The 11,297-nt window shown below is 48.6% G+C and overlaps 1 protein-coding gene across 1 annotated transcript in view; it reads right to left on the reverse strand.

The window, feature by feature from the left end:
* WDR59 (WD repeat domain 59) overlaps positions 1–11,297 on the reverse strand; it is a 42,397-nt gene that overhangs the window by 15,090 nt on the left and 16,010 nt on the right. The window contains exons 12-17 of the mRNA XM_009998309.1: positions 8,318–8,447; positions 7,966–8,130; positions 7,447–7,542; positions 5,995–6,151; positions 4,759–4,828; positions 4,339–4,492 (exon numbers count right to left, since the gene is read on the reverse strand). Of these exons, the coding sequence (XP_009996611.1) occupies positions 4,339–4,492; positions 4,759–4,828; positions 5,995–6,151; positions 7,447–7,542; positions 7,966–8,130; positions 8,318–8,447 (772 nt within the window). The remainder of the gene's footprint in view (positions 1–4,338; positions 4,493–4,758; positions 4,829–5,994; positions 6,152–7,446; positions 7,543–7,965; positions 8,131–8,317; positions 8,448–11,297) is intronic.

Consider the following 11,297-nt stretch of genomic DNA (forward strand, 5'->3'; position numbering starts at 1 on the left):
TTCCTCCACAGCTCTTGAGTGACTCTCCCTTTCCAGCAAGGCTTCAGCTTTCTCAGAAATGAGGTGCTCAACTGTCACTCTCATCAGTTGGCTGATGATGCACAGTAATTGTTCAGCTCCCCTGCAGTGCACTCTTGTGTTTTAAAGGTTCATCTTGCCTTACACTTCAAACTACCCTTTGGCATCCTCTCCTGACTCCTGGGCCAGGTCAAACGGGCGTGTTGCGGGGCAGTGTTTGTACCCTGCAAATTAAGTGTCTGCTCCTGTTGGCTCTCACCGAAGGTCCTGTGTGGAGTGCAAGCCCCCCACCTCTCTGCAGGTTACTCAAAGGCAGGCAGGTGGCATTTTATTCTTGGGCCCTTGGGCAGAAGACAGGGATATATCAAGGACAGTGATTAGCACAGCTCACAGTACCGGGAAGTCGTTAATTGCTTGTATGGACCAACGTCGCCGGGCAGAGCGAGGAGACATCTGTGTGTGAAAAGGTTATACCCAGGAGAAGGGAAGAAAGACACCAAGAAAATTAAAGACAGAGGTCAATCAACTGAAATGAAAAGTGCCCTGAACCAGCAGAGTACAAAAAGATACTGTTCCCCAACCAAACAGTTGCAAACCCCCGGTTTCCTCCACACACGATGGTGCTGCACCTTGTTCCCTCTGGCAGGGTGAGGGTTGCTGGGTCTGTGCCCCCCACCAGCCTCCCTGGAACACCTCAACAAACCTCCAATCTGAACCAAGTCTTCCTCCCAGCCTTGGATCACTGCAAGAAGCACTGAACTGCTTCATGGGACCTTGTTCGTGGCATGAATTGACAGGGTAACACCCTGGTGCTCCACACGCCAGGTTCCTACTCTAACCAGTTTTAACTCCTCTTGGTTGAAGAGGAAGACCAAGTGCAAACTGCAGGAAGCTGAAGAAACACTCCTGCTTATTCAGATAGTCCTTTAACATCCTCCAGGACTTTACTCACTGGAACCTGCTGCAACTGTTCATTTTAAATAATAAAAGGCACGTGTCAGGGTGTGGGAGGGGACACAGAGGCCCTGCACCTTGGCAGGGCCACGTGGAACTTGTCATGATGGGTTGAGGGACTCATTCAGGTTGAGTGAGCAATCAAACTCCCTGGCTATGCAGCACAGCTCCAAAGGAGGCTTCCACTACAAACTTGCAGACATTCCACAAAGTACTCAACAAATCATTCTAGCAACAACAAATGGCATTTCTCAAAGCACATGACATGAAAAATAAAAAGAAGTCCCACAATGGCTCTGCAAGACTCAACACCAACAAAAAGGGTTATTTGTGCCACGTGCAATGCATGTTGCATTTCTCTCCAGCTGAGGACAGGCAGGGGGGGCCACCAGCCATGTCTTCAGGCTTCACCTTCCCCCCCTCCTGTGCCCCTCAGTGGTGGGAGAACCCTGCAGGCAAGGAGCCAAGGGGTGAGGCTGGCCCCTCAGGAAGGGAGAGAAGATGATTGCAGCTTTCTGCTGAAGCTTTCTCCACCAGGTTTTACAAAAGAAGGAGAAAAGGGTTAGGTGAAGGATATTCAGTATACTGGAGAAGATCTAGTTGAAAATGTCCCTGCTCACCGTGGGGCGGTTGGATTAGATGACCTCAAAGTTCTCTTCCAACCCAAACTCATCTAGGATTCTATGATAAGCAGCAAAACTAAGCTCAGGCTCCCTTCAAAGTCCTGCTCTCCTGTGGGCAGCCACTGCTGCCAACCTACCCTCCCAGGTGCTGGGAGTCTGAGGGGTCTCTGAGCAGGTGGGTGTCAGGTAAAGCCTGAGGGATGTCCTGAGAGGCAGCAGGTTCCAAGCCCTGCCAAACTCCTCCATGGGAAGCATGCTGTCACCACTCCTGGCCCTCAGGCAAGGCTGACCTGTCCCCAGGTCCCCACTGGCACAATCCTCTAACTGGGGGGAGAAACAGCCATGGCACCTTCCTTGAAAGGGTCATTAAACACTGGCCCAGGCTGCCCAGGGAGGTGGTGGAATCCCCATCCCTGGAGTTTAGAAGCTGTGTAGATGTGGTGCTGAGGGACATGGGTTAGCTCTGGACTTCAGAGTTGGGTTAATGGTTGGACTTGATCTTCAAGGTCTTCTCCAACCAGAACAATTCTGAGATTCTTTGAGAGACTCCAGGTTGGGAATGCCACTGGTGCAGCACAGCTCCAGCTCCTCCTTTCTGCTGACTGCTGCACTTCCCTGGGGTTTTTCTGAGGAGTGAAAATTAAAAAAGGGAGGAAGAAAGGAGGACTGTGCATGTGTGAATAAAAAAGTGAGATTATATATATATAATGTGTGCATCAGTGTGTGTATATATATATACAGACACACACTTAAATGAGCACAGAAAGGCTTAGAGCCAGATTTAGTTTCAATTTGGTTTTCCAAGCAGATCTCTGGAGTTCAGCAAAATCTCCTGCCTTTCTGGGAACATGACATATTGCCTGTCTAGTAAGGGGCAAATTCCATTTGTTTGCCAACAGTGGGTTGCTCCATGGGATTTAAATACCTGCTTCTCCCTGACAAATTCAGTTTGGGGGCTGAAGTTCTATGCCATGAGAGTTTTAAACACACGTCAATTTTTATTTCAATCAAATATAAAATCCAAGCTTCAGAGCAAGGAGTCAACTAGACTCAGAGTCTGGGCTGTTTAAAATCCTCACCATGAAGTGACAAAAATACGTAGCATTCACCTAATAGAGCCTGTGACAACTCCTGTAGAATCAAAAAACCTTTGCTGAAGGGAGATATACAGGGTTTTTTGGGTATTTTTAAAACTGTTTAATCTGCAAGACCATCTGAGCTAGCTCCCTTACACTTCTTCCAACCCAGCATGCCAGGAGTTGGCTTGGCAGGGGCAAGGGGAACACAGGAATTCTCTCTTTCAGCAGCCATGGCTACACACAAGCTTTGTTCTCTTGACATTTTCCCCTCCCTGACAAAAATCTTGTTGCCATCAATACAAGGGCTGGGGAGCCAGGTCACACAAAATCACACCAAGCTGCTTCCACATGTTATTTTTAGCCTTGTCTGTGTCAGAAACAAGCACATTGCAGAGCACAGAGGTAGCTCTTTAAATATCAACTCTCCTGCAAAGACTAGACCAGGCTGCAATTCTTGCACCAGGCAGCACCATTTATTTTGTTTTGTTTTCTCATCAAAAAGAAGTTTGTGTGGGGGGAAAAAAAAATAGAACTGGAATTCCAAAAGTCTCTCTGGAGGAAAAGCTTGCAATGGGGAGAGGTGACCCCATGGGTCATGTCACCTAAGCAGGACAGACCCAGAGGAGTCAGCTGTCATGTCCAGGACTACCAGAAAATTAAGACCTCTTAAGGTGCCCAGGAAGGATGAGAACTCAAGGCTCTGACCTTCCCTCTGCTCCTGGGATAGGAGTTCCCATACTCCACTGCAGCAGAGTGCAGACAACTCCTGGCTTTCCTGGGGGTACCTGGAAGCTCTCTACTGCTGCAGCAGATGTGTGCCCTCAACACAGACTACTCCAGTGCCCTGAATTCTCAGGCTCTCTGGAAGCTTGCCCTATTTTTGCCAGCCACTTCACCCCCTGCTGAAGCATAGAGAACTTGCTTCTGAGCAAGCTGCCCAGCCAGTTGCTCCCACAGCATCTGCTCTGGGCCCTCAGCTGCTTCAGGACTACCCTACAGCCATCCTACAGTTACTAAAGGGTGTTGTTCCTCACCCTCACTATATCCCAGAAGAAAACAATCCCATTCTTCCCCAAAAAGCCTTGCCTGTAAACAGCAACTACAGCAAGACCTACACCTAAACCAGAAGCACGTGGACTGGAAGATCTTTGGAGAATCATGTAGGAGTTATTTTTGTTTCAAACAATCCAAAAGGCCATATGTCCCTGAAAGAGACATCTGTAACACAAAGAACCCAAATATAACCCATAATCCTGGAGGGGTTGTCAGTAAACTGCAGAGAGCCACAACCCTTTGCAGTTACATACATCAGGGAGTGCAGAGAACAGCTGAGTTGCCTCTGTGTACTTACTGGAGACTGCAGCTTCTTAAGGGTGAGATTTTAACCCTATGTAATGCAAAGGGAGACCTTGTAACACACTAAAAAAAGCTGTGATGGTCAGTGTAGAGATCAAAACAAGCAGGTCAAATGCTGGAGAGGATCAGTAAAGACTTGACTAATAGGAGGTAAATCCACGTGACATTTTTACAGAGCTGCCTGTAAGAGGATGCCTTCTTGAGAGGCACATGAAGCTTCTGTTACCAGCAATGCTCACAGCTATGTGACAGGAATACAGGCCCCAAAGGCTGAAGTGTTGGGAAAGGCTTTTTGGCCTGCTACTTACTCTCTCTTTGTAGTAGAAGGAGCTGATGGAGACCTGCTCCTTCTCGCTGCGCGTGGGGCTCCCGCTGTAGAGGCGCAGGTTGCCCGGAGGCTCCGTGCGGATCTTCATGGGGGTGATGAGGCCACTATGGTAGGCTGATAAAGCTGACAGGGACCTAGACACAAGAGAATATCCTTTTCAGGAGCTTAGACTCACCAGATTGCCCTGGAGGCTCACACTGGCATCTCCACCAACCCAAGGTGCTAGCTGTGTTTGAGGCGTGTTGAAAGAAGGAGCCTCTGCTGAGGGCCAGGGATGCCAGGGACCTGTGTGGAGGGCACAGTTAACACTAGAGGTCACTGCTTTCTGAGGGCCAGAAGATCCAGCCCAGGATGTGATGCTCTCCTCCTGCCTTCCCACCCCTCTGAGAGTGGCACTCACCTGGGTGTGGGCTCAGTGGGAGACACTGCCCGGTGCATGGTCATGGGTCTCGTGAAGTACACCAGGTACCCTGAGGAGACAGGACACAGGCCAGGAGAAACAGGTTACCCAGGGAAACCTGGTCAATTCAGGTACAGCCAAAGGGCTGGGTGCTTATCCTCTACCCTGAGAGCTTTGCAAGTGCAAGTAGAAAAACTCACTTCCTCAAACCTACTCCTTACAAACCCATTTAAGAGCAGGTTTCGCCGAGGTGACTTGTCTTAAAAGCCTCAGCTCAAGTGGCTTAGAGATGTCAGAGAAGAGGCAGTAAAGGGAAATGAACAAACACATACTCATGTTTTAACTGTTCACCAGGACTTGACAAGCACTTTGATGCTCCAGAGGTCAGGGAGGTGCAGAGAAAGCACTGCAGCTTGTATGATCCTTCTCTTGGAAAGATAACCCAAACCACTTGAAGTCAACCCCAAAATGCCCTCTCCCAGGCTCTACCCCATTTGTTACAGCACCTCAAGAGTCTTCAGCCACCCACTCTTGCAGGAGTTTCAGGTTTCACTGAGCCTCTTCCATTCAATACTACCCTGGTTTCATTTTCGTGGGAATTTGGTGCTGCCTGGATGAAAAGCAGCTTTCAAAACATGCCCAGTCTGGGGTGCAGTCAGGTCTGGAGGAGGCATGGTTGCATCTGAAACAGCTCAGTGAAGCTCAGCAGCTCTTACTCAGACCTGAACCTGTTTTTTGGAGGATGATTTTTGCACTGTATGCTCTCCTGGAAACCTGGACATGATTGTACCCCCCTCTCCCAGTTAGAAGAATTTTCCTAATGACCTTGGGAAAGCTATCTGGGACAACAGAAAGGGTGCAGAGTGAGAACAAAAACATTAGTAACAAGAATATGGTTTCAACAAGGGGTAAAGATCAAGCCTAAATCACAGTAGTTCTATGAAGACTGAGAGCCAGAATAAATCCAGCAAGTTGGAAAGAACTAGGCAAGGAAAACAGCTATTCCCAGTCTCCTGTAAAGGTCTGTCAATGCCTCTGTCATGCCACAAGCCAAAGGCCATCTCCAACAAGTCCTAGATTTGCAAATCTTTTAATTCTACATGCCAACAGTTGCTAACTACTCCCATTTATACATTTATCACAATGACCAAACCCAGAGGCAAGTGCTCCCCAAGATATGAAAAGGCCCATTCCCCAGGTATCTGCTGAAAACAGATCAGTGACAGAGTTTCTAACCTGCACCACAGAACCTGGCTCCAGAGGTCCGTGGGAAGGGGATGTTAGAGTCCTGGTAGGAGCCATAGGCATTGGAGACCCGGGCAAAGGTGGGCAAAGGGGGGGTCACAGAGTTTGACAGAGCATAGGGATTGCTGGATGTGCTGTCCTCTTGGTTCTGAAACAGAAGTTAGCCAAGGTCACACTCCTGATGCTGCAGGAAGCACCAAGCAGCTCATCTTTGGAGCCAGAGCAGGTCAAGGACAGAGCATGGTTACAGCCCTGGCTGCAAAAGCACTTGCAAGCATATAGAGCTTTGAGGAATGAGCTTCTTTGGCTGCTTGGCCAAAGATTTCTCTCCCACCACAGCCATGTTTGAAACACTGAGCTCACTTGGAGGTGAAGCAGTGAGAAACTCAACAGAAAAATCTCACCTTCAGACTCTGGATATGATTCTCAAGACATGGAGGTGATGTGGGTGAAGGAAATAGGAACACCACAAAACTGTGCAGGATCAAATGGAAATTGGGAGTCTTGAAATGGGGAAGGCAGGTGGTGTGAAATACTGGGGGACCTCAAGCCTACCCATAGAAATTCTGGCAGAAATCTGCATTTATCTGCATAAAGAGCACAGCTTAGGAATTCTCTAAGGCAGCAGTGCCTGGCTTGAGTCATCAGACTTCCACACAACAGAGAAAGTTCCCTCTCTGACAACACCACTGCTGAAAACAAACAGAATTAAGCCTTTCCATGTGAAAAAAAAAAAACCAACCCTGAACAAAACCTTTCTGAAAGGAAACCTGAGGAGGTTTATTGAATTTCTCAAGTGTCTTGAAAAACCCCCACTCTGGTACACTTCACCCACACAGAGATCTGACACTGGGATGCTGAGTAGGTATCAGATCTCTCAGCTAAGGGCAGAGTGTGACTTGGATTTATCATCCCTACAAAACCTCAGCACAAGGCTTCAAAACAACAGACTTTCAAAGCTGTTTGTTTTTTTTTCCCCCCAAGGGATGAAAACAAAGATCCTAGAATAGGACAAGCAGGATCTTGGATTCAAACTGAGAAGGTACCATCAGCCATTGCCTTTCAGATTGAATCCACCATCTCCCTCAGGCCTCTTCTCTCACGGATGAGAACCATGCCCTGGCACCCTGAGATATGCTCAGAGCTGGGAAGCTCCCATGCTCCAAAGCCCAGCTACTCCTGGTGACCTGAAGAGCAGTGAGCAGGAGGAGTTCCCCCAGGCAAACAAACCTTCAGGGCCTGATTTTCAGAAACAAAACACTTCTAATCATCCACTCTCTTGTCTTCAACATGAATCAGAAGGGCTTCCACGAATGGAACAGCCACTCACAGGGGGCTGTTGACACCTCTCATGAGGCTGGATTCTTCACTGCAGAGTCAGGAGTGTGGGATGTGGGGGAAGACAAGAAAAGTAGGGCAGAAAGCCCAAGCAGTTCTCCATACCACAACAGACTCCAGCCAGGAGACCAGCTGACGCAGGCAGGGCTCCAGGCAGCTCTGGTTCCTCTTCACTTTCTGCAGGGAAGTGTCTTTCAGTATCTGGAACACACACAAAATGGCTTCAAATGGCTTCAAACTTGAAGCAAGGGAAGTTTACATCAGACATTTGGATGAAACTCTTCACTCTGAGGGTGGTGAGACCCTGGCCCAGGTTGCCCAGGGAAGCTGTGGCTGCCCCATCCCTGGCAGTGTTGAAGGGCAGGTTGGATGGGGCTTGGAGCAGCCTGGGCTGGTGGGAGGTGTCCCTGCCCATGCAGGGGGTTGGGACTAAATGATCTTTAAGGTCCCTTCCAAGCCAAACCATTCAATGATAAGACAAAACCTTCAACCCCAGGAGCTCCACAGTGTTCACAGTGACCTGGGGGATGTCTTCAGCAAGGGCAGGTGGTTTATTGTGTCAACAATCTAGGCATTGATTGTTTAGAGTGAGTTTAGAAAGACAGGATAAAACTCCCCACACACCTTCAGCAGCTTTGCCTTCATGGACGCCGTGATGGAGGTTGGGTTGATGAACTGGAAGGAGGGTGCAGCATTGTTGGGATACTGGACAGGGAACATCACCAGCATCCTGACCCTGTGGTTGCCACAGTGCACAGACACCGTGCAGCTCCGACTCACTGCATCCATCTGTGAGGAAAAGCAACTGCTCTGCGGTTAGATCTCCAAGGACTTTGCAACTTCCTTTCGTGCAGAGAGGACAATTCCTCTGCACCCCCATAAACGTTGTTTAAACAGGGGAAAAATAAAAGGTTCCCCATAAAGCCTGGATGAGCCAGCCTGCCCACAGCCCCTGCAGAGAGAGGAAAGTCTTTACCTCCACGTTGACATTTCGGATCTGCACATTGATCAGGGAGAACTCCTGCTGCAGTGTCTGAGGCAGCCCCAGCTGGTCTGTTTTCTTTCCCACCAGGGGGTCATTCAGGAAATCTTCTTTTAAGGCTGACAGGAAGATGGAGAACAGGTTAAGACAAGCTATGACAGACAGGTTTTTGGCAAGCAATTGCCAGGAGGCAGGCAAGACAGCAGGCTTTCCTCTGCTCATGTGGAGGTATGAGCTTTACCTGGCAGAGACCTGTGAGCTGGAAGGTCTCAGCTGGTGTTTAGAGGCAGGCTTCTGAGTCTTGCTCTACAGAAAACCAAACCTGTCTGCACACAGGCTTCCCAGGAAGGTCACAGAAGCTGCCAGGACTCTGTGCAGCCTTAAATGGTCCAGCCCTACTCATTTGAGACCCCTTCTCCTCTCTACACAATACTGCCAGAGCCACAAACAGCTGAACAGGAGCCTTTCAGCTCAGTGGGAAAGAACTGCTGCCAAAGCTGTCTCCAGGAGGAGCTCTGATCTTTAGGACTCACACCACACCACTCTTGGCTTTCAGAGAACCCTTCCAAAGCATAATAAGGCTTTGGGAGAGTGAAGAGGGTATTTCTGGCCCCAGTAGAGGCTTAATTTATTTGCAGCAGCAGTTTGCATTTAATGTTGCAAAGCACTCTAGTGCTTTAATGGTCTTTAAAGACTCCAGCTGCCTGGTTCCAACAGTTTCCAGGAGGACAATAACCCCTATAGGCCAGAATCCATTTAAACAACCAAGCCAAGTGCTGCAGGACACAAGGAATTATGGTTAAGACAGCAAACTTGACTGAGTTTCAGAGGAATTGCTCTCTGCTTGTGGTCATGCCTGGCTTTGGCCTCATGTGTCCCCCTCTTAGGGCAGTGACAGCTCCTTCTGAAGGGGGTTTCACTGTGGCCCCACTTCCTAAGACAACCAAATGGATTCTTTAATGATGGTTCCAAGGACACGAGGGAAGCCCTGATCACTCAGCTGCCATTCCCATCCTTGCAGTATCATACTGCACAGACTGTTCCTAGCAAAAATAAATGAGAAGAGATGCAAAAAGCTGCCCTTTCACAGCTGTTGGGCCTGGCTTTGCTGCTGGGACAAATATATCTGCTTTGACTGCTGCCCAGTGGGCTGCTGAGTTTGTAGATGCTTTGCTACTCATTCCAGTTTGCAATTTTTGTGTAGTGCTTGGATATACTTCACTAAGGGCAGCTGGAAAAGGTATTAAAGGAAAACCAGTGACTTTCAGGAAGATAATAACAGCTCACTGAAAACTTATTTCTGAGGTTCCCAACACAGGCAGTGCTCTCCCTTTTTCTGTTCCTCCCATTCCCTTCCAGCTAGTTTCTAATCCCTAAAAGCCCACATATTTGTCTACATTCCTGAAGATCCTCTACAGGCAGCAGCCAGTGAGGAGAGCTGTAAACTGAGGACACAGCTGGTGTGGTGGGCTTTCTGATTTCTCTGCAGACCACTGCTCTTTTCCAAGCTCCCCCCAAGTGCTTTGCTAATATAACATGAACACTTTGTCTGCAGCTGAAATGCAGCTTCAGCCTCCAGGTTGAAACACCCACAGCCCACAACAGCTTTTAGGTCAGAAAAAAGTGAAATCCCTACCCAGGGATTTGCTTATGCATTGATCTTGTGGTCACAGTTATTTGTAGCAAAATCTACCCTGCTACAGAAAAGCCAGTTTCATTCGCTTTAGCCACAAAGGGAAACCTGAACAGCCTGAACCAAGGCCAGACCCACACAGAAACCACACAGGACAGTGAAAGAGTCTCTGCAGTGGAAAAGGAAAGGTCAGGCAGCCAGAATGAGAACACTTCATGCTCTCAGCTCCAGCAAGAGGGCTGTGCTTCCCCACAGATGGGGAGCACCCATAACTGGGGCTTTTTCTATCACATTATAGATCCCTCCTGCAGACAGAGGTGCTGGCACTTTTTAGAAACTTGTTCTGCTGTCATGTAGGAAAGGTGGCAGAGAGGAATTTCACTGGGATTTGGGCAGGAAACTTCCAGTTAGGAAGAGATGCCTTCCCCAACAGACCTCACAGCTGGCTCCTTTATTCAGAGGCCAGGTATTAGACCTGTCCCTCCCTCCAGTTGGGGGATCCACTGCAGCCCTCTGCTACAACACAGGAAGGAACTGTCCATTTCAACCCAAACTGACACAGAGACATGGGAACCCCCAATTCTTCCTCAGTATTAGATACTGATTAGTATTAGAACCTCTAAGACAGCTTTTCCACATGCACACCATCCCCACGGGTCTCAGCTGCTGCAAGCTCTTCTGTTCTGACACTTAACACTCTTCAAACACTAACACCCTGTACATTAAGCCTGGCCAGAGCTTTAACCACACCAGCCCTGCCTCTTCACATCCTCCTCTTCCACAAAGTCAAACCAATGCTTTCCATTAAAGCCTCTGACCCATTCCCATCCACCCATCTGGAACCTGGAAGTCAGAGAGACCATCCTCCCCTCTGCTCTGCCAGCCTTCAGCCACCTCTCCTTAAGACACAAAAACCCACAAGCTGTCTCCATGCTGCTTCTGGTGAATGGAAGGTGATCCTGCCACACATCTCTGTTAGATCCATTCCCACAGTGACCCCAGCAGAAGTGTGTAGGTACCAGGTGTGAGGAGCAGCTTGTGTCAGAGTCCCTTACCCACACACTCACCTGTGGGCTCATGTCTCAGCTTAAACTACTCTAACCTTCTTAAAAGCCTTACTTTTGCCAGCAGGCCAGAACTACAACCCTAAAGACAATTAAATGAGATCAGTGACAAGGAAGAGCTCTGTTTTACAACTAAAATGACATCATTTTGCTAGAGGAGAGAGAACCATGCTGAGAAACCCCCTGTGTTTTCCCTCTTCCCAGGGTCTTTGAAACAGCACCAGTCTGTGCTTTGTCTACAACATCTCCTTTTTATAACAAGATGCATCATCTTCCC

Source organism: Chaetura pelagica, unplaced genomic scaffold (assembly GCF_000747805.2).
Source record: "Chaetura pelagica isolate M959 unplaced genomic scaffold, ChaPel_1.0 scaffold125, whole genome shotgun sequence".
NCBI lineage: Eukaryota > Metazoa > Chordata > Aves > Apodiformes > Apodidae > Chaetura > Chaetura pelagica.